The sequence below is a fragment of the Hylobates moloch genome, unplaced genomic scaffold (assembly GCF_009828535.3).
Source record: "Hylobates moloch isolate HMO894 unplaced genomic scaffold, HMol_V3 SCAFFOLD_16, whole genome shotgun sequence".
Taxonomy (NCBI): Eukaryota; Metazoa; Chordata; class Mammalia; order Primates; family Hylobatidae; genus Hylobates; species Hylobates moloch.
In genome coordinates this window covers 61,362,280-61,383,450 of record NW_026652291.1, presented here as the reverse complement: position 1 = coordinate 61,383,450, position 21,171 = coordinate 61,362,280, and the positions used below count along the sequence as shown (strand labels likewise).

Genomic DNA, 21,171 nt, shown 5'->3' with positions numbered 1-21,171 from the left:
TTGGCCAGGCTGGTCTCGAACTCCTGGCCTCAAGCAATCCACCCACCTCGGCCTCCCAAAGTGCTGGGATAACAGGCATGAGCCACTGTGCCCTGCCTCATCACTCGTTTTTATTCCCACCCTGCCCACTTCCAAGACATTAACTGCCAAGGGTACCAGCTTGGGAACCCAGAGGTGGGAGTCTCCTTCCAGCCCGCCATGAAGCAGCTATGGAGCCTTAAGCATATCGCCCTCTGGGCCCTGCTCTCCTCATCTGTACAGTAAGAGCTTGGGGCAGATGATCTGGAAAAGGTACTTTTCTTCAAATCTGCAAGTCTATCTGGGAAACATATAGCAGCCATACCCCATGACTGCCCCACACTTCTCATTCCCACAATTGAGACTGAAGCTAAACAAAGAACTGGACATCAGCTCCAGTTTGATTCGTTTATTGACAAATCAAATGAAAAAAAATTCACTTAAAAGAAGGGTATGTGATCATAAATGTAGCTAACAGGGGGAACGCATACAGCACCAGGGAGGGAGAGTGAGGCTGGACATACCATTACAGAGAGGAGGAAGAGAAAGAATGGCGTGGGGGGCGGAGGAAAGAGAGCACCTGCCAAAAATCCCACACTTTCCACTTCTCAGCTATCACTCAATCATTTTTCTGGACAGGGTTAACAGCTAGAAATGGTTTAAGGGCAACATCCAGGTAGTTTGTCTGGAGGATTAGGGAGATGAAGAGTTGGAGAGAATGTGGGTGTAGGATTTTGAAGGATTCTCCAGCTTGAACCTGTTGCCAGAACCCTTTTCATGGTGAACTGGGAGTCAGGAAGCTTAATCCTGGTCTCAGCTCAGCCATGAACTCACTGTGTGACTTTGGGTGAATCACTTTCCCTCTGTGATCCTCTTTCCTCTGCTGTATAACAATCAAGTTGGCAAGTTCTCCACTGGCTCTAGCACTCTGCAATGCCAAGCGTTCTGGCAACCTGTGCTAGACCAGGAGACTGGCTCAGCTTCTGGAGAAATGAAACTACTCAGAAGGCCAGCCAGAGTGACGTGGCACTGGCCTTCACCTGGAGCCCACTTCCTTGGCAGCGGCAGCAATTCAGAGGGTGAGTGTACACGCACACACCTGCAAGGAACTCACGCTCACTGCAAGGGTGCTCTCTGCAAAGAATGGCTGTGAGGGAGCCTGGGTTTTGCTCTACACAGAAGGCAGGTCCACAGGACTCGGGGGGAGGGGGGTGATACAGATGAAGCAATCACACAATCTGTAGGGTCTGGGATGCAGGGTACAGTGGAGGTAGAAGGAGCAGAGGGCTGTAGACTTTGGGATGGGGTTGGGAGGGGTTGGGAGGTAGAGCCATGCCAGCACTTCGCCGTGTGCCACTCTTGTTGCAGATGCCCTCCCCCCTTAAAACAGAGGCCGGGGCCCCTGGGTCTAACAGAAGCAGCTCTTCAGGTAGAGATGCCACACTTGGCATCAAGATCCTTGATTCCTGTGGAGTCAACACCATCAAAGCAGGGGTCAGGAATTGTCTCCATTTGCTGGAGTCAAATGAGGTAGGCGAACCCATTTCCCCCTTGCCCTTCCCGTGCTGACAAGCCAGTGGCTTGTGGCTGGCCATCCTCCCACTCCAAGACACTGCCCTGGAGGCCTGGGAGGATGGCCAGCCCTGCCCTGACAGCTGTGCAGGCCACACCTGGCTTAAGAAAGCTGACTGTGAGGCTAGGAGGCAGCGGCCTCCCCACAGCCTGCCAAGGTTTGTCATCTGTGACAGCTCTAAGGGCAAAGGGTCCCCAGAAGAACAGATTGGAGGGAGAAGCCCACATTTGGGGTTTCTGTATGGGAAAGGACTGTGGTTCCAATTCCGAGGTCCGCAGCCACAGTTTCATGGCCAAGATAGTAAGATTCTGGCGTGAGTGTGTGTGTGCACACCACCACACACCTACATGTGAAGGGGAAAGAGGATACTTGGGGAAAAGACACTGAGCCTGGTATATCCTAGGGGAGCACTCTATTTCCCAGTGTAAAACTGCCAGGGACCCATATCTGACAGCCTTGGGCAAATTCTCCAAGTACCCCAGACTGGGGATGTTTCCATGGGGATGCTGGTCCCTAGTTCAAGGCAATTCAGCAAAGCTTTATGAAGCAACTTCTCTACAAAAGGCACAACTGAGGGCCCTAGTGGGCTGAGAGCACTGCTGGGACAGGGGGAGGCCTAGCAGCAGAAACCCACAGCCCTGGGGCAGGGGGCACCCCCGCTGCTCCCGCTCACTGCTCCAAGACCTTGAAGGACAGGGGGGTGCCACTCTTGGCAAAGGCCTTCATCAGACTGCTGGGATAGATGCACCCCAGCTTCTCTGGGGTTGGGAAGCCCCATATCCTATAGAGTGACAGGCTCAGCCGGTCCCCGATATAGAAGGGACCCACCCATTTGGCACTGCTGCCATTCCTGGGGAGGGACAGCAAGAGGACCTGGTCACCCACATTCCACTCCTTCTCCTGGCTCTCCCGCTTGAAACGCCTGTTCTCGGCCTTTTCACTCGCCTTGTCAGCCACCCTCCAGTGGAGCTCCAGCAGCTCCCCCACCAGCTGTAGCAGGAAGACGTCCATCTTGAGCCCTTCAATGTTTGCGCTGCTCATCTCCCACCACAGGGGCTCCGTGAGCCTTGACTCACCCCCGGTCAGGACCTTGAACGGTGTGGCATCAGTGGAGGAAGCCCTGAAGGCCAGGTGCAGCAAGGGCAGGGAGGCCGCCCACTTCTTCCCATGCAGGAAGATGAACTCCTTGAGGGCCCTCTTGAATTCCCAGTAGGCCCCTGAGCTCGTTAGGCAGGGGAACTGGAGGTCCCTACTCAGGGAGGCCACCTGGGCTCCCAGGGCCAGCCCACAGCTTACAAGGACGTGCCGGGCAAACTGGGGCCCCTGGGCTGCCTCCAGCCTCACAGGAACACCCCACCTTGCAAACACATGCTGAAGCAGCACCTGGGCCACAGCCGTGTGTGTGTAGGGCTTCAGGGGGAATGCCTCCACCCACCTGGTGTTCGGGTCAGCCACAATAAGCACATGCTTATGGCCCTCCTCACTTATGGTGACCGGGCCCACCACCTCGATCTGCAGGTTCGACCAGGGGGCGGTCGACCTGAGGGGCCATGGGGACTCAATAACCTTCAACTCGCTGCCTATGAGATTTCGGGGGATGCAGAACAAGCAGCTCCTGCAATAATCTTTCACATGCTCCTGCATCCCGGGCCACCACCCCAGCAAACGCAACTTCTTGTAGGTCTCTTCGGGCCTCTGGTGGGCCCCCAAGGGAATGTCATGCACAGAGAAAATCAGATCCCTCCGGAGTTGCGTTGGGACTACCCAGACCCTGGGCTTCTTATCTCCCTTGAACATAAGCAGGCCACTCTCCTTGTCAAGGCTGAGTGAGTTAAAGGCAGAACTAAACGGCGAGGAGCCGGACAGTTTCTGCCCAGCCTGCAGCCTGGCAATGATATCGGCCAGGGTGCTGTCACTCAGCTGTAATGCCAGCAAATTGGGCCTCTTGCCCATGGCATGGGGACTCACTGTAGGGGCTGGCACATCCTTTGGCAAACTCCACCACTGCCCACCCCCCTGGGCACCCTGCTTGGCCAGGGTGTCCACTGTCACAGCAAACAGAGAGCCCCGGTAGGAGGTTCGGTAGATAAACGGAAGGGATGAGAGGCCAGAGGTGAGGGATATGATGTAGGAGAGCAGGCTTGGGTGAGGGAGTGGAGCTCCATCAGAGGAGAGGAAGCCCCGAGCCCTCCAGAGGGGCAGGAGCTCCCACAGGAGGCTGAAGATCCAGTTGCAGTGAGTGAGGAAAACCACTGGGAGTGGGGACTGGCCAAAGCGCTCCAGGCCGCAGGCCACGGCTGCCAGGTGGGCATAGGTTGGCGTGTAAGGGGAGCAGGAGAAGGAAAGGGAGACAGGGGGACTGGTGGGCGATAGAACATAGAGACCAAAGCCAGCACACCACTCATCCTCACGGTAGAAGCAGTAGCCCGACATGTGGATGCAGACGAACGTGGACAGGTCAGAGAAAGGCGGCAGAACCTGGAAGAAGCGAGGCATGGAGGCCGCGGGGGTCAGCAGGCGGTTCTCCCCCAGCAGGCCCTGGAGGAGGGCCAATTCCAGGGCCCTCTTGCCTTTGTCCTGAACCAAGAGGGACCATCGGATCAACCAAGCTTTGGAAACCCTGCGGCCCTCCCGCACCTCAGGGTCTGCAGTGGTCCGGGAGGCATAGGAAAGGTCCAGGACCACCGGGGTGTCTCCAATGCAGCGGGAAAAATGCTTGAGGGCCCAGGCCACGGCATAGGGGCTGTCTCCCCCTGACTGGGGGCCCTGGCTCTCCTCGTCAGGGAGGAGGGGTTTTGAGGTATAGGCTATGGGGTGCTTCCTCCCTGAGTGCTCCTGATGGAGGATGGCTGTCAGGGCCACGTGGCTCACAGTCACCTCGAGGCGGAAGGGCAGCTGGGAGTTGGGGGCCATCAGGCAGAGGGCAGACACCAGGGCTCGCTTCAGGGCCAGGAAGGCCTCCTCGTGCTCCTGGTCCCATTGCCAGTCAGGCTTCTGCTTGAGGAGGCTGTGCAGGGGGCCCACAAGGGCTTCATAGTCAGGGATGGCATCCCTGTGGGAGTCCATGAAGCCCACGAAGAAGGAGAGCGCGGTGAAGTTGCTGGGGATGGTGAGCTGGGCCAGGTGGGCAAGAACCTGCTGGCAGGGAGCCTTTCCATCCCAGGGGATGCCCAGGTAGGGAGAAGCTGCCCCCGGCAGGAGGTCGATGTCCAGGGCCCCATCGGGGGGATCATGGAGGCTGAGGCACCGCAGGATCTCCTCCGAAAGGGACGGGCACTCCACCCTGAACACTGACGCCAGCGAAGAGTCAAGGTCGTCCTCCTCAGCCGCCTTCTGTGTGCCCTGCCCCTGTCTCTGCTCCTCATCCTGCCTCTCCTCCTTCTCTTCGCTGACTTCTTCCATATTCGGCAGACTCTCCAGGGACCCAGAGTCAGCGTCATCACTCAACTCAGTGATACTGGCTGAGCTGGGAGGAAGGGTCTTCCACACCTTCAGGAAGTTGCCAATGTCAGTGTCCAACCTACACCAAAACAGATGGAAGAGGGAAAGGCAGCCCCATCCTGAGCATTCCTCCAAAGGGAAAGCGCCTCTGTGGAAACCCCATTCCAAAGTGTCCTGAGGCTGGGCCAAGTGCCAACAACTTGCATGGCAGAGGCACAATTGGGCCCCTGCCTATAAATACTTCCTCTACCTCATGCATGGGCCAGACCTCCAGTATTAGAGGTTCATTTGTGTCTTGAAGGCTCATCCAATCAAAACTTCACTGACCAACTAACATTTAAACTAGCTGTAAGCCAACGGTTTGATAAGAGATGACTGGCGGCTTCCAGCCTAACCCAGGATGAGCAATCCTGGAAAAAGGGGGCAGTGTCACCAAAGCGAAGGAGAGCCTGACAAGGAACTTGTGAGGACACAGCAGACAAACCTCATCCACATCACTTTTTTCCAAACTGGCAAGGTGAGACTGGGGGATCTGGCCCCAGGAAGCAGTGCTCTGCCCAGAAGATCCTGACCAAGGTCCTCTGCTGGGCCTAGGGAACTGGCAGGTGGGCAGCAGAGGATCCAAGTTACTGCAAACCAATTTTGCTGGCACCAGCAATGTGACCTTGGAAAAGTCACTTGAGTCACAGATTCCTCATCTATAAAATGAGGACAGTGGTCATTTATGTATAACTCAAGTTGTGAGGATCGAATGAGACAATGAACATAGAAGAAAATCCTACTTGGTGAATATTCTAGACACAGCTTCCCTTGGATACAAAGAATAAGAGCAAGGCTGTTCACTGCAGCCTTGGACCCAACAGCATATAATGGAAGTGGTCAAATGGCCCTCAACAAGAAAACAGAAAAATCTATTGGGTACTCATGTAATGGAATACTATATGACCATTAAACAGAGCTACATGAATTAGCATAGGATACATCTGAAAAAACTAATAAATCATTGAGCACAAATGCCAGTTTGGAAGGATGCATATAGAATGTTAAAACTACACTCTACATATGTGCTTTCATGTATGTATTAAAACCTACTGTAAGTGGTTTATGAACACATAAACATGTGGCACAAGTATAAAGACATGAAAAAGTCAGATCACTCACTCTGATCATAATTACGCACTAGATGTTGGCCAACACTAAGGGGAAGTTTCTGATCAGCCCCAGGAGGGCCTGGGAGGCTGTGGAGGCCTGACCTATTACCTGTTTGGCTTCTTCAGAAACTCATCCAAGGTGGGGCCATCACGGCCCAGGGGGTCATCAGGCACCATGAAGAGATTCCCCGCAAAGGTGAAAGGCAGCAAGCTGGGCCCAGGGGAAGAAGAGGCACAGTCACTGTGAGCCCTTGACCCACCCACACCCTGTTGTCGCCTGGCTTCTCCATGGGGCTGAGACCCACATCCTGGCAGGTGCTGGTGGGCACTACTCCAAGGCCTCTCTTCCAGCCCTAATCTCTCCCATGCCAGGGGCTGCCTGACATCCAAGGGGAAGGAATGGCTCAAGCCTCTGGGGAGCCATCTTACCGATCTTTGACCATCAGTTTCTTGGAATTATTCATCAGGATGTGAATCTGCTCATTGGTGACAATGATGCCATCTGTCTCCTCTGCCAGCTTTACCATGAACCTGCAGGGAGAGGGGAAGTCACTAATGACCCAGTAAGTAGCCCCCTCACTTCCTGGGTCATCTGGGAAAATGAACTTGCAGCTTCACATTGAGGTGTGTCAGACAAAGACACTGCCCTTCCTACTCAGAAATCCAGGACCCCCGAGCCCATCCCCTCCTCTATGCAGCCATGTGAGATCACTGATAGGGATCAGGGTCATCCAAGGGTGACCTTGGATGCACGCACTCCCAGCTGTATATACAAACACACACCCCTGTTATACACATAGGCACATACGTACACATGCACAGACACGGAAACTCACATTCGTCCACATTCACACAGGTGTATTTACTGCTTCCATTTTTTGCATCTGTAAAACAGAGATAAAATACCTACCCCATGTTGCTGTGAGGATTAAACTGAATGAGATAATGCTTTTAAGTGTCTAGGTAAGTGCCGGCCACACAGCACACACACAAATATTCCATTATAATGCTTCACCAATGCATAATATTCGTATACATGCCAAGACATACAGACATATATACGCTAACACATATAAGCACACATACCTGAATAAACAAATCCACTTTTCCAAGGATCACCTCTCCTCTAAAGAGGGCTGTGACCAGGAAAGAAAGCAAAGGCTACCTACTTCTCAGTAGTCCCTGAAACTTTCCATTCGGGCTCCCCAAAGCATGCTATTCTTCAAGGGCCCAGCAGAGGGACGGTCTGCAGAAAAGCAGGCGTCAAACCCACGCCTGAACTCAGAGGCACTTAAAGACTCGATGGAGGGGACTAGCTCTACAAGGAGGGATGCATGAGGTTCTCCGCCCAGCCCTTCCCAGGCCTGGTTGGGTGCCAGGTCTTGGGAGAAACAGAACTTCTCCCTGCCTGGCATGAGAGTTGCCTATGTGAAACCAGGATCTCTGTCTGCCCAGCCTCAACTCCAATCCAGGACCAGTGACTATGCCAGGGCCTTCCCTGCCCTAAGAGAGGCAGAGTCACAGGCTTCCCCTGAGCACAGAGGTCCTGCAGCCATGCTGAGGAGTGGGCGCTTAGGATTGACAAGCAGGCAAGCATTCGGGGTTTAGGCATTCAGGGCTCTCCTTTTCCAGAGCCCTGCCCAGGGCTCCGTCCACATCAGCCATGCACAGACCTCCACCAGTGCCTGGGCTCCGAGGGAGGAAAAGACTAAAGCAGTCTGGAGACATGAGCCTCAACCAAAACGGCCACCCAAAACCCTGGGGAACCTCTCTGATGTTCACAGTTCATGGGGGAAGAATGCCTGTTAGCTAAGGCAGACGGACTCCAGAGTCCCAAAGTCAGGAACAACTCCGGGCTTGGGGAGAGCCAGCCTCGAGCCCTTTCCTCAATGTGCCCATCCCTCTGCCGACAGAGGCTCATGCTCCACCCCACCCTCTGCACAACCCGCACCCCCAACATGTTTGCCTCCATTTCCCCAGAGAAGACAGGCCGGACTCCACCTGTCACACCAGCCGGGCCCAACTCCCTGAGCCCAGGAGGGCAGGCCTGGGGACTGGCACACCTATAATCGTAGGTGGTGATCTTCTTGCCATTCTCAAGCTGGGAGGGCGTGATTGAAAGCATCTTGAGCGAGTGTAGCTTCGTCAGAAAGTGGCTCTCTGGGGGCGAAAGGCAGAAGACAGAAATGGTCAAGGGAGGGCTAAGTGGAAATGGGCACTCTGGGGTGGCAGAGGGTGGGGGCAGCAAGGCAGAGAGAAGAAAGCCTGGTGACACTGCGGAGGCTGGGCAGGCAGGGGACACCTCACCTCTCACCCTCCGGTTCTTCTTCAGCTGCCAGGTGGGTACAAACACAGTGACCTCTCGGTGTCCCCGGTTCCAGAAAAACTGCACTGCCATGGCAATTCCTCGGCAGGAGAAGAAGTGCTGGAGGCCGTGCCTGTGGGGTCGTGGGACGAGGAAAGACCCTGCCTCACCACTCCTCCCTCAGAGCCAGCCCTGGGGCAGCAAGCAAGCAATGCCGGCACCAAGGACACCAATGATGCCCTCTCCCCTTCCCTCCATACTCAGACATTCTGTGAGCACCTACTGGGTGCGGGGCACTGCCAGAAACTCTGTGTGTGTGTGCACGCATGTGTGTGTGTGCATGTACCTGTGTGTACATATGTGTGTAGGGACACTGAGGGCAAGAGGAAGAAGGCAGCCCCTCCACTCAGAGAGCTCAGTTGAGGGCTTAAAGCAAACAAAAATTCCCTGGCCACCGACAGTGTGCTGGGAGTGTGCTCTGCACAGGTGAAACTACTCTATCATGTGGCAGATTATGTGGCATGCACATGTTTATGCTAACACCTCTACAGCAGTAAGTACTGTGCAGGAAGGGCAATCGCTAAGGGCCAGCAGGGTCAGGAAAATCTTCACACTAGAAATCTGTGCTGGGCCTTGAAGTTTGGGCTAAAAGTTGAAAAGCTGGCCTGGGAAGGGCATGGACCTTGGCAGTGGACACATCTGAGCCAAAAGGCCAGCTGAACCCCTTGCTGGCTCAGGGATCTTGGGCAAGATTTCCCACCTCTGAGCCTGCTTCAGCATCTATCAGAGAGGGACACCAGAAACCTGCCCTTGAGGGCTGCTGTGAGGATTCCATGCACACTGCCTGGCATGCAGGAGCCATTCAACATGGATGGACCACTTCCTTCCCCTCTCTTCCCCATGTCGCCCATAGGAAGGTTGGGAAGGGATGCCCACATTCTGTCCGCCAGGGATGCCCTGCCCCAGCTCCACAGCATCCCCAGCCCACCCCACGTCCATGACTACTCACACCATGGCCACACTGCTGCCATCGATGACCACTCGCCGCAACCCCTGGTTTCCAGGTTCCCCTGACAGGTTCAGCTCGAAGGGTGTATTCAGGGCCTCGTGGTACCTCTGGAAGCTGGTCACTGTGCTGTTCGCTTGCAGGTGGCGAGGTGGCTGCCTTGGGGCCCCCTCCCAAGCCCCCAGGAGCCCCTCCATCTGAAACTGGTGCTTACTGCTGAGGGCCAAGGTGCCACTGGGCTGGGGACCCTGCCTTCCAGCCTGCCCCTGGCCCTTCGGTAAGGAGACACTAGCTCTTGATGTAGGCTGGACCTCACTCAGAAGTTTGGCTACATCCAAGGTTTGCCCTGCATCCGTGGACACCTTCTGAGCTGCAGGTGTTTTGGGAGCTCTGGAGACTTTGGGGGTCACAGGTACTTTGGGAGCTGCAGGTGCTTTGGAAGCTGCAGGTGCTTTGGAAACTGTAGCTGCAGGCCCGGCTTGAGCTTTGGGTGTTTTGGGACCTGCAGGTGATGTTTTTGCTACAGGCGTCTTCTGAGCCTGGGGAGTTTTTGGAGTTGTGGGTTCCACTTGAGCTGCCAACACCGGTTGATTCACAACTGTTTTTTGAGCTGTGGCCATCAATTGAGCTGTTGGCTTTGTTGGAGTCAAAGGCACTTCGGGAGCTTCAGGCTCTGTGTGCACTGCCAGCATCATTCGGGATGTAGGCACTTTGGGAGCTGCAGGTGGCACTTGAGTTCTGGGGGGATTTTCAGCTTTGGGCACTGCTGCAGCCATGGGCACTTTGAGAGTTTCAGGCACTGTTTGAGCTCCAGGTACTGACTGATCTGTCAGCCCCCCTTGAGCCACGGGCTTCCCTTGCCCTGTTGGCAGCACTGGAGGGGGTCCCTCTTCCAGTCCCTTACAATCCAACTGCATACTCCCTTGATCCCCCGGCTCACCTCCAGCCTGTATTTGCGGTGTAGCGGTCAAGCGTGGCCCTATCTGTGGGAGATCCGAGCTAACTTTGTCTTTTACATCTGAGCTCCCGGGGACCACCAATAAACTCGTAACTTTTGGGGGAATCTCTGGCCTTGGGCAATTCTGCAGGGCTGCTTCTCCTCCCAGCCCCCCATCTGGTCTACCAGCTGGGCTTTCTGAACTGGGCAGAGGAGCCAGCTCCTTCTGCTTCCACTCCAGATTTAAGGGCAAAGGATTCTGCCCTGGCAGCTTCAACTGAATGGGGCCCAGAGGCCTCTGCCAGAAGGGGAAATTGAAGCACGCCTGGGAAAGGAGCCAGGCCAGATGTAGAGAATGCAGCTCATTGATCCTCCAGAAGGTTGCAGCAATAGCCCCCGGCCACAATGACCCAAAGGCTGGCCCTGGGGTCCAGGCCTTCCAGGGTGGGCACACGCCCAGGGCTGATACTGGAGGTTGGAAGAGAAGTTTATCTTCTATCCTCTGGACCTGCCTTTGCTTCAACAAGGCTTGTGTGTGGTTCGTGGAGTCCTGGCTGCTGGTGGCTTGCACTGGCCCTTCCTCTTGAGCACTGTCCATACCATCTTGGTTGTTGGAACCGACCCTGGAGGAAGCCCAAGTTCATTGAAAAGGTGGAAGGCCAGTTTGGTCCCAAACTACTACTATTTCCTTAGGGTGGGGGAGCAGGGGTAGGATCAGAGAAGCCAGGTTCATTCTCCAGAACTTACCGTACCAGCTGGTTTGCTGCCTCCTGCAGTGTGCTCTGGGCTGGGATCAGGGACCCAGTGGCTCCCAGGCTAGACAATCTCTTTGAATTTTCTGGGCCCCTGTTCTGGAAGGTCCCCATGTCCACAAAGGGTCCAGGACTCTCTCCCACGGACACCATGGCTGGGGCTTCCTTCTGCTGCTGGGGAGGGCAGATTAGAACCTCCGGATCAGAGTGGGAGTCAGAGATGCCGAAGCGGCTGAGCCACTCGATGATGTCTTCCTTGCCTGCAGCATCCCGCACCAGGCTCAGCAGCAGCTCCTGGACCGCTGGGGGCAGCTGCAGTAGGTCCCCTGCATGCTGGTCACCACGGATCCAGACCAGGGCCCCAAAGGCCCGGGTCACCTCAGCCTCCCAGATCCCCCGGGGGGTCAGCAGAGGGGCAGGACCCCAGCGCAGTCGCCCCACCAGCTCCTCCAGCCAGTTCTGTGTCATGATGAAAGACTCAGTCAGCCCGCCCACCATCAGGGAGCCAGGGGGGCCAGGCACCAGGTAGGCCAGGGTGCTCCAGCAAAGGCAGTCCAGGAAGAGGCCTTGGGCCCCAAGGAAGGCACAGTGCAAGATGGGCGGGTAGCGAACCTCTTTCCACAGCTCTGGGCTGCACAGGCCCTTCAGGTATTCCTGGGCACAGTGGGGAGAACACAATGAAATCAGTCCATTAGGGGCCTGCCCTGGATCTGCCCTCGCCACCCAAAAGGCCAGCCCCTCACTAACCATGTGGCCCCACCACTACCACCCCCCATCCACCATGAACCAAATGACTCCCCCATGGCCAGCCACTCTCTCCCTGGTCCTGCACCCTCACACACCCATTTCTTTCCAGGGAACACCAACAGAACAGGGAAGCCTGGGAGAGAGGAGGGAAAGAACCCAGGTTGCAGCTCCAACTCGACCTCAACTGATTAGGTTAATTGTGGGGCATCTATCACCTTCTCAGCACCTAAGTCTCTTCACCGAGAAAAAGGAAGGTTAAACTGGATGCTCCTGAGGTCTAGTCCCAGTCTGGCATTCCTGAATTGTGTGACAGCTGGGGGGAAGGTGGCTGCACTCTACTGAGCACCCTCCATAAGCCAGGAACTATGCAACCTGCGGCAAGTTATTCCTCACACAGCATGCCTGCCCCCCATGCCTGCAGTTCCTCATCTGTAAAATGAGAACAGTAATAGTTCCTGCCTCATTGGGCCACTCTGAAGCTTCAGTGAATTAATACGCAGAAAGTACTGAGGATGACACCTGGCACAGCCTGTTCCCATTGTGCAGGCTGAGAAGAGCTATGCAGCTTGCCCAAGGGCACACGGCTAGAGGCTCTGATACCAGAATTTTTTCCACCTCCTCTGGCAGACCACAGTGACTACAGGGTAATCATGTGAGACTCGAGCTTCATCCCCCTCCAGAATACCTCTAGCACAACGTGTACCCCTAATCATAGTAACTCAGTTGCCCAGAGGCGACAAAGGAGGAGATAAGCCACTGGGCCAGTGTCCAGGGGAACCCCTGCACCAGCATATACATGCAATAGCTAAACAGAAGGAAGACCTCTGGCTTTCTGGGCAGACCAAGTCCTAGAGTTCACAGAGCTCACAGTGCACACACTCGCCATCTTTAGCAGTAGCTGGGGTGGGCGAGGTTGGGGTTCCTCTGCTCTGGCTGAGTTCCATCAGTGTGGTCCCATGAGCTCTTGCTCCAATCAGCCACCCCATGTGGACTTCATATGCCCCCATGCCCTTCCACATCCCCTTTCTTTGACAGTCATCCTTCTCATCCCTCTTCCTGCTTTCCCCTGGCAGTCCCATACTCCATTTTGGATCTCCAACAGCGATCCTGAAGACCACCCTGGTGCCTCTGCTCAGTCCCCGGGTCATCCTTCCCTGCTCAGGCCTACGTGTCCCTCTTCCACCTGGAGGAGGCCACAGACCTGCAACTTCTTCTCAGAGCCTGAAATACATGTCTAACCCCTTTTCAATCAGTTCAAAACCTGCTCAAAACCCGATGGACATCCCAAGCCAATCCCTCCTACCCCAACCTCATCTGGTCCCACTGCCTAGCAAGGTTAAATCTGAGCAGGTGTGGGCTGTCTCAGACCTTAACAAATATTCCCCACCCCATGCACCCCCATTTCGATGACCTGAAAACAACATGAAAAATGGAGAGATGTGCTGGGGAAGAAGATTATGGGTGGCTTCTTTCTCTTTCTGCAGAGATCTTAGAATATTTATGGTTCCATCAACTGTTCAATATTTTATTTTATTTTATTTTATTTTATTTTTTGAGACAAAGTCTCACTCTGTCACCCAGGCTGGAGTACAGTGACACAGCTAGAGGCTCTGATACCAGAATTTTTCCACTGCAGTGATCTCGGCTCACTGCAGCCTCCGCCTCCTAGGTTCAAGCAATTCTCCTGCCTTAGCCTCCCGAGTAGCTGGGATTACAGATGTGCACCACCATGCCCGGCTAATTTTTGTATTTTTAGTAGAGATGGGGTTTTGCCGTGTTGGTCAGGCTGGTCTTGAACTCCTGGCCTCATGCGATCCACCCGCCTCAGCCTCCTAAAGTTCTGGGATTACAGGTGTGAGCCACCGTGCCTGGCCTGATATTTTAAAATTAAGAAATATATAGGAACTGTGATAATTTTTAAAATAATAAATCTGAACTAATATTTAGTGAGAACTTATTATGTGTCAGGCACTTTGCACACATTATCTTATTTATTCCTTTCTCTGCCCTTTAAGAAAACACTATTATCCCCATTTTAGATGAGCAAGGAAGGCCATATGTCCAAGATCACACAGTTAGTAGGCTGGGATACCCAGGCACTCTAGCTTCCCAGTCGGGGGTCTTCACCGTGATGCCGTCTATACTGCAGAAGGAGAGAAGATAAGGGAATAACAGGCATTTACAGCCTGAAAATACCTGAACAGCTTTCCTGCCTAAAGCCAACCCAGACCTTCTTCCTCCAAGAGGAGAAAAAGTAGAGAAGAAGAGGCAGGAACAACTAACAACTAGGTAGAAAGATGATACGAAAGAATAGAAAAGGGCACAGAAAAAGAGCACTGTATTTGTAAGAATATATTGTCCAATACCCACAGGTCATTAGTCAACTTGTAAGTTAAATAAAAGCATTTATATGACATATTTTAATACTGTTCTGTACTTGTCAAGGTGCTTTATTACTTAACACCTAACTTAGAGTTCTCCTTTCTCATAAGTCAGTTATCATTTATTGTCTACTTTCCAGAACCACCCCAATTTACACTGCAGGATACTCTAAAGGCTCAGAAAACAACAACAAGAAACTCTGGAATTGGAAGTGAAGGGGAATATGAAAAACCAGGTTCTTTGAGGAGCAGTTAGATCTGGGAGCCCAACGACTCCCAACACACACACACACACACACACACACACAGGCTTGGCAAGGACCTTCCTGCTCACTGGAGGGCTGTTCTCCAGGGAGTACAAAACAAGGTCTTAGGAGTCAAGGTTGATCAGCATAATCAAAGGTGTGAGCACCACACAAAAAACATGGAGGGAGCAAGGAGGGCCAAAGAATGATGTATACGGTGCAAGCTAAACGCAGAGAAACTCGTTCTTCCCACTCAGAGATTTGCTTGGCAGCCAGACCCTGACCCTCCAGGCCACAGAAGAGAGGCATACATTCTGGAAAACCTGGCCAGCCCAAGAGCAAAGACTTAAAGATCACAAAACGGGATCCCTAACCGACAGCACCTGCAAATCTCTGTACAATCAAGCTCAAAATCAACAAGTCCTGCCCACAGCCTCCACTCCCAATCAGCTTTTTGTCCTTCACTCTTTATCATGCAAGGATTATCAGGCTTATGAGGAAAACTTCTAATGTGAAACACAGAGAACAAACCACACAGGAAAAAAAAAAAGCAACCTGAAAGAAGAGAAACTAGTGGGGAGAAGAAAACTTCAAAAAGCTTACTATCATTTCTCTCCTCAGAGAGGTAACAAAGAATATGGTACGCACTAAACAAGAATAGAATACATGCGTTTCAAATTTTATTTAAAAAGCGTAGGATACTATTTTTTAACAGAGAGAATACAAGTCACTTCTAGACATTAAAATTTGATGGCAGAAATGAAAGACCCAAGAAAAGGCTTCAAAGATAAAATTAAGGAAATCTTCAGAAAGCAGAACAAAAAGTTAAAGTTGAAAAAGAGGAGAAAACATAAGAAAATAGAGGACTTCCAGAAAGAGAGGACAGAGATAGCACAGGGGAGGAAATCATCTACTAAATATTTCCCCACATTTCCCGGATCTGAGGAACATGAGTGTCCAGATAGAAGGCCCCCTAAGTACAACAAAAGTGCCTGACAATGGAGGAAAACAGACCCACACAAAGGGGCCTCACTGGGAGACTGCAGAACACTGGGGAAAACTGACAACTTCCAGAGAAAAAAACATCTCACACAAATGACCAGGGACCAGAATAGCTTCAGGCTCCTCCAAATGGAGCACAACCCTCACATTTCTGAAGGAAAATAATTTTCCTTTTATAATTTGATATCAGCCAAGCTATCAATCAAGTATCCTTTGGCTATGCAACGTGGACATGCAACCTCAGCATTTTTCCTCCTGTAAAACCTTTCCCGGGAAGCCACTGGAGAGCAGTTTTCCAGCAAACCAAATAGGAAAGAAGCAAAGACCATCTCCAGGATGACGGTGAAGAGAAATATCAGAATTTATTCATCCATTCGACAAATCATTCTTGACTACATGCCAGGCACTGTTTTAGGGTGACAATGGTCATTACACGGGACAACTAGTTCAGATTGGAGGGTATGACTCAAGAGACAGGCATGTGAAAAGCAGGCATCTGCATACACTTTGCTGCTGCACCATCTTTTTAACTTGAGGCTACAGATGGATGTGTTCCATCAACCCAAGAAAGAAAAAGTTTCAAGGTCCGGGACATAAGTATTTAGCAAAGAAAAAAGGCAAAGGATGCCAAGAACGACAGCTGTGTCAGCCTGGAAAGCAACAGACCAGACAGGAGAGATGGCGCCAAGAAAAAATTTAGAACCGAAAGAACACCTTGAACTGATAGACTGACCTTGTAGAAAACTGTACTGAGAGGCTACTGGAAGTGATAAGAATTAACAATAGGTACAAAGAAAGGCAAATTGAAAAACAAGGAGTGCTTAACCTCAATGACCTCAGTGAAACCAAAAAGTAAGAAAGAAAACAAAATCATAGTACACTTCAGTGCTTCGATGTGAACGCTATGTGCACAGGCATAATGAGGCAATGCTAAATGTAGATTTAGCAGATAATTGAAACAGAACTATCTTGAGAAGAGGGGCTGGCCGTGAAAGGGAGCCAAATCCTCACATACGACAATGGGACCAAAAAAAGATAACACCAAACGTTGATTAATTAAAAGACAACAGTGTCTACATATTCTTTTAGAAATGTGGAGATGCGTAAATGCCAGAGCAAATACTGTCAGTGGGGACGGTTACTGAAGGAGGAATTGGGAAGGCCAGGGCAGGGAAACACTGTGTGCTCTTCTAAGCCTTTTGGTAATAATTGGACTTTTCAAATGTGTATTACTTTGATAAAAGAAAATTTAAGTTTAAAGAAAAAGAAGTATTCAGTGCCCACAACACAAGTAGGTGTCCTGGTAAATGTTTAACAATCAGCTGGGGGTGGGGGGTAAACTTGATTTGTCGCATTTGCCAATTTCTGTGGCATAAATACTCCCACCATGGCTGTAAATACTCTTCCACTCGCTTGCACAATTCCTGAAATTTTAACAGTGGGTCCATAGGAGCCAACTCCAGGCACTGACCACAACCAACTCTCAGGGTACTGCTCACAGTTAGTGTGCGCAAAGATAGTTCAACTTCCATCTGACAGCCAAGCCAGATGTCAGCAGGCCACACCCTGTCCCAGAGCTCCAGAACCCAGTCTCCAAAAGGTACTCTTGCCCACTACCACTGCCTTTAGGCTCCCCATCACCCCCCGCAGTGGTCACCTCTCTTCTCTGCCGCCCACCCCATCCTCGCCTCATTGCCAAAGGGGAGAAGGGCGGAGCAGGGCTTGTCCCAGGCCTCTTCTGATCATTACTAAAACCCGCCTCTCCACTCACTGATTTCACCTCAGAGAGGCCTCCCCAGTGTTTGTTTTGCTGCCTGGGAATGTGTTTCACAGTAATGTCTTCAATGTTTTTTAATCCCACCACAACAAAACAATTTTAAAGCACTCAAGTTTCACAGAGATTTTCCTGAGAAACCAACCACATAGAAACACACTCAGGCCCTTCTCTGATGAGCCTGTATCCTTCTCGACCCCTCCTCCCCTCAGACGCCAACAAGCCACCCACTCCATCAGCCCTCCCCCAGTCCTGCAACCTGTGGTCTCCCAGAGTCCTCTCTGCCTGTTGGCCTATGTTCAGTAGGCAATTAACAAAGTGCGTGATTCTGTGTCCCTACAGCTGAGATTGGGGCCAGCCACGCTACCTCCCTATGAGAACCACAAGACATCCTTACACTTGGGAAATGTTCATGTGTCAGATCGCTGGACCTTAGACAGCATTTAATCCAAGACTTCCACTTTACAAACAGGGAGATCGAGACTCAGAGAGGGAAAAGGACTTGCTCAAAGTTATGCAGCTAGTTGAAAACAATAGTAGCTAACATCTATACTCTATAGCTCTCCACATTTTATAAAAGTATTGTAACATGCATGATTTCAGCAGACTGTCACAAACTCTTCATGAACCAGGTATTATTATAGTCTGCTCCATAGATGAGGAAAATGGCTCAAGAGAGGATAAATTATTTGATCTGGTCACCCAGTTAACAGGTAGCAAACCCCAGTCTCAAACTCTCCTCACCACACCCTTCCTATCTTGGTTGTAACTTGGTGGCAGCATATCAAACCCAGATCCCCTAACCCCTGAGACAAAACTTTAACCACCCCCCACCTTCCCTGTCCTCCTTCTCCAAATTGCCAAGAAAGTCTCCTTTATGCTCATTGTGTACAATAAGGCAAGGAGCTACCCAGAATCCCCTCACACTGGGTTCCCACTTTTCAACAATGCCTTTCCCAAAGGGAAGACAAAGGGGGAGTGGAGGAACAGGGCTAGGAATCAAGGGAGCCACTGATTCCTTTAGCAGGGCCTACAGTGGGAGCCTGAAGTGTGAGATCTGTGGCCTGAAGAACCCTGAAGCAGCAGAGGGAGACGGAGCAGATAGGCCTGGAGAAGCCAATCCAGGATTTGAGCAAGGAGGGGGTGGGGGGGGGTACCTCCGAAAGTGTGAGTCCTGGCCCGGCACAGTGGTTCATGCCTGTAATCCCAGCACTTTGGGAGGCTGAGGCGGGTGGATCACCTGAGGCCGGGAGTTCAAGACCAACCTGGCCAACATGGTGAAACCTCATCTCTACTAAAATACAAAAATTAGCTGGGCATGGTGGCACATGCCTGTAATCCCAGCCACTCAGGAGGCTGAGGCAGGAGAATCACTTGAACACAGGAGGCAGAGGTGGAGGTTGCAGTGAGCCAAGACTGTGCCACTGCACTCCAGCCTGGGCAACAGAGTGAAACTCCATCTCAAAAAAAAAAAATGAAAGAAAGAAAAAGAAAGTGCGAGTCCCCTAAGAGGGTGAGCTGCTGTCTTTCAAAGTAACAAAAAGATTAAGAACCCAAAGAACCCAAAACACTCCTCTTGTTAGCCTACCCTACCCCGGCTTCTGAAACGTCTTCCTCTCAAGGCCTCCAGCACATCTGTTCTCTGGGAAGACACCCCTTCCCTCTCCTAGCATCTCTGTCAAAATTGGAAAAACTGCTGACCCAGCAGCTCCACAGAGGGGTTGAGGGAGGAACTTCCCAGCCTGCCTGCCTACCAGGCTGGCTGGCGGAGTTCTGGGCCTCCCCACCCATGGCCTTGACCAATGAAGATATAGGTATAGACCCAGCTGCAGTAGGTGTGTGTTAAAGGGGAAGGTGGTCTGGGGCAGAGGGAGGCTGTGGCATTCCTACAAAGAAGAAGTAAAATAAAGGAATCTAAGGGAAGAGGTAAACCTTGGGGGACAGGGGAATCTGACAGGCCCAAGGGGAGGAAAAGCTTGTGAGAGAAGCCAGGGAGATTGCAAGAGAGGCGCGCTGTGATCTGGCCTGTCCAAGGTCCAGCCCCACATAGCAAGCCCTTTCATCTGAAAGCCCATAGCCCTCCTCCCAGACTCCCACCCATCTCCAAGGGGTGGGAGTCTGGGAAGAGGGCTGCACCCCACTCTGAACTCCTGCAAGAAGCTGAGTGGCATCAAGAGCGTGGGGCAGGGAGCCCAGAGCCCTGAGTTCTGGTCCAACCCCCACCACCTCACCTACCTGACTCTGAGCACTCAGCCAGGCCCCTTACCCTCTCTGGCCACCAGTACCTCATCAGTAAAATGCCAGTGTCACTCTAGAAGCATCTCTAAAGCCTCCAGTCCTAGTACTCACAGGCTCCAAGAGGCAGCCCAGGATTTAAGGAGACTTAAAAGGAGACAGAAGGACCTGGGTCTTTCAGTCTCGGTGGAGAACAAAGAGGTGTGTTGCAGAGGTCACAGAAATACAGCGCCTTGAGTTTCTCCTCAGATGGAAAAGTGGGGCTGCGGATGCTGGGGCCCTGGCCAGGGAAGTCTCATGGGGGGACACACACCGAGGAGGTGCTCTCAGTGCACTTGAGGGACAGAGGTGACACGTAGGGAAGGGGAGGGGCAGGAAAGGAAGGAACCAGAGGGAAGAAGCGGGCATGGAAGGAGCGCAGGCTGATCTGGGGAAGCAGGAGGATGGCCCAGTACCTGCCTGCCACACTGCCAAATCCAAGCAGGGGCAGGGTGGGTGGTGCCTCTGCGGACCACCATCTCCCCAGGGGAAGGGGAGAGAGTGATCTGGCTGGAAGAGATGGGTGGGGGTGGGGAGAAGCTGTTTACCTTGGCTTTGCCCATGTTCTCTCGGGGCCCCTCGAGCTGTAGCCAGAAGTAGGGGTTGTCCGGGCGGCTCTGGAAGGCGTTCAGCTTGACCCTAAAGATGCGCTGCACTTGCAGCCGCTGCCGCTGCACCCGAGGCTTCGATTTTGTCTGCACCATGAACCATTCCTGCGCGGGAGGATCGCCCCCAGACAGGAGCATGGCTGCCCCGCCCGCTCCTGGAACGAAGGAGACGATAGTGTCACCCGGGTCTCGGCGCGGCAGGCGCCCCAGCCCCCAGCCCCAGGCGCCTAAGCCACGCCCCCTCCTCCCCGCGGCGCGCCCCCAGCAAGGCCTCCTTCCTCCAGGCGGCGGGACCCACCCGGCACGGCTCGCGCGCCCGCCCTCTGGAGCTTGGTCCCCTTCGACCGCTGCTACCGCGACGAGCTCTTCCTGCCCGGGGTTGTAGCTAGGGGTGGGACCGGTCGGGCTCCTGCCGCCCTTCCCTCCGCCCTCAGCCTTCCCCCTCCAGCACTCCGCCAGCCCCTCCTGGATCAACTGTGTCTGCGTCTGCTGGATAGCTTAAAGGGGCGCGGAGAAGAGGGAGGGGGAGCCGGGGCGGGGAGGAGGGGGCGGGGAGGGTCCCGGAGGCCTCTGCCTTCCACCCAAGTTTTGGGCCCAGAGCCAGAATCCAGGGGTCAAAGTTAGTTTCCTTCCACGTTCCCCTCTTGCTAATGGAAAGACGAGGAAGAGGAAGGAGGGGAGGATTGCTTTCCGGCACCCTTTTTTGAGATTTGGAACAGGGATCTCTCCCCTTTACTCCCACCTCCCCCCCACCCCTAACCGCCTCTCTCGGGCGTCCCAAGAGAACGGGTACCTCGGCCACTCCTTCCCTGGGAGGAAAGGGTTAAGGTAGAGTAGGGTGGGGAGCCCAGGGAGGCCAGGGCCTAAGGAAACTCTGGGCTGGAGACCAAGCAGGAAGGAAAGGGTAACAGCACTGACTCCCCACCCCCCGCTGAAGTCTAGGGACAGCCTGGAGCT

General features: G+C 53.0%; 1 protein-coding gene across 3 annotated transcripts; it reads right to left on the bottom strand.

Annotated features, from left to right (window-relative positions):
- Positions 1 to 386: 386 nt before the first annotated feature.
- On the bottom strand, positions 387 to 20,735 carry NYNRIN (NYN domain and retroviral integrase containing). Of its 3 annotated transcripts, none has more exons than XM_032179486.2 (9): positions 20,513 to 20,735; positions 20,155 to 20,369; positions 11,179 to 11,837; positions 9,498 to 11,054; positions 8,491 to 8,621; positions 8,247 to 8,343; positions 6,613 to 6,714; positions 6,293 to 6,394; positions 387 to 5,111 (listed from the first exon to the last, which is right to left on the bottom strand). In XM_032179486.2, exons 2-9 carry the CDS (start codon positions 20,350 to 20,352, stop codon positions 2,261 to 2,263), a joined length of 5,697 nt encoding a protein of 1,898 aa, XP_032035377.1. In that variant the 5' UTR covers positions 20,353 to 20,369; positions 20,513 to 20,735; the 3' UTR covers positions 387 to 2,260. The 3 variants fall into 3 exon arrangements, with proteins under 3 accessions (XP_032035377.1, XP_032035380.1, XP_058285716.1); XM_032179489.2 differs by having other exon boundaries at positions 1,491 to 5,111; positions 11,179 to 11,357; XM_058429733.1 differs by lacking the exons at positions 20,155 to 20,369; positions 20,513 to 20,735 and adding an exon at positions 19,618 to 19,655 and having other exon boundaries at positions 1,491 to 5,111.
- Between the last annotated feature and the right edge of the window lie 436 nt (positions 20,736 to 21,171).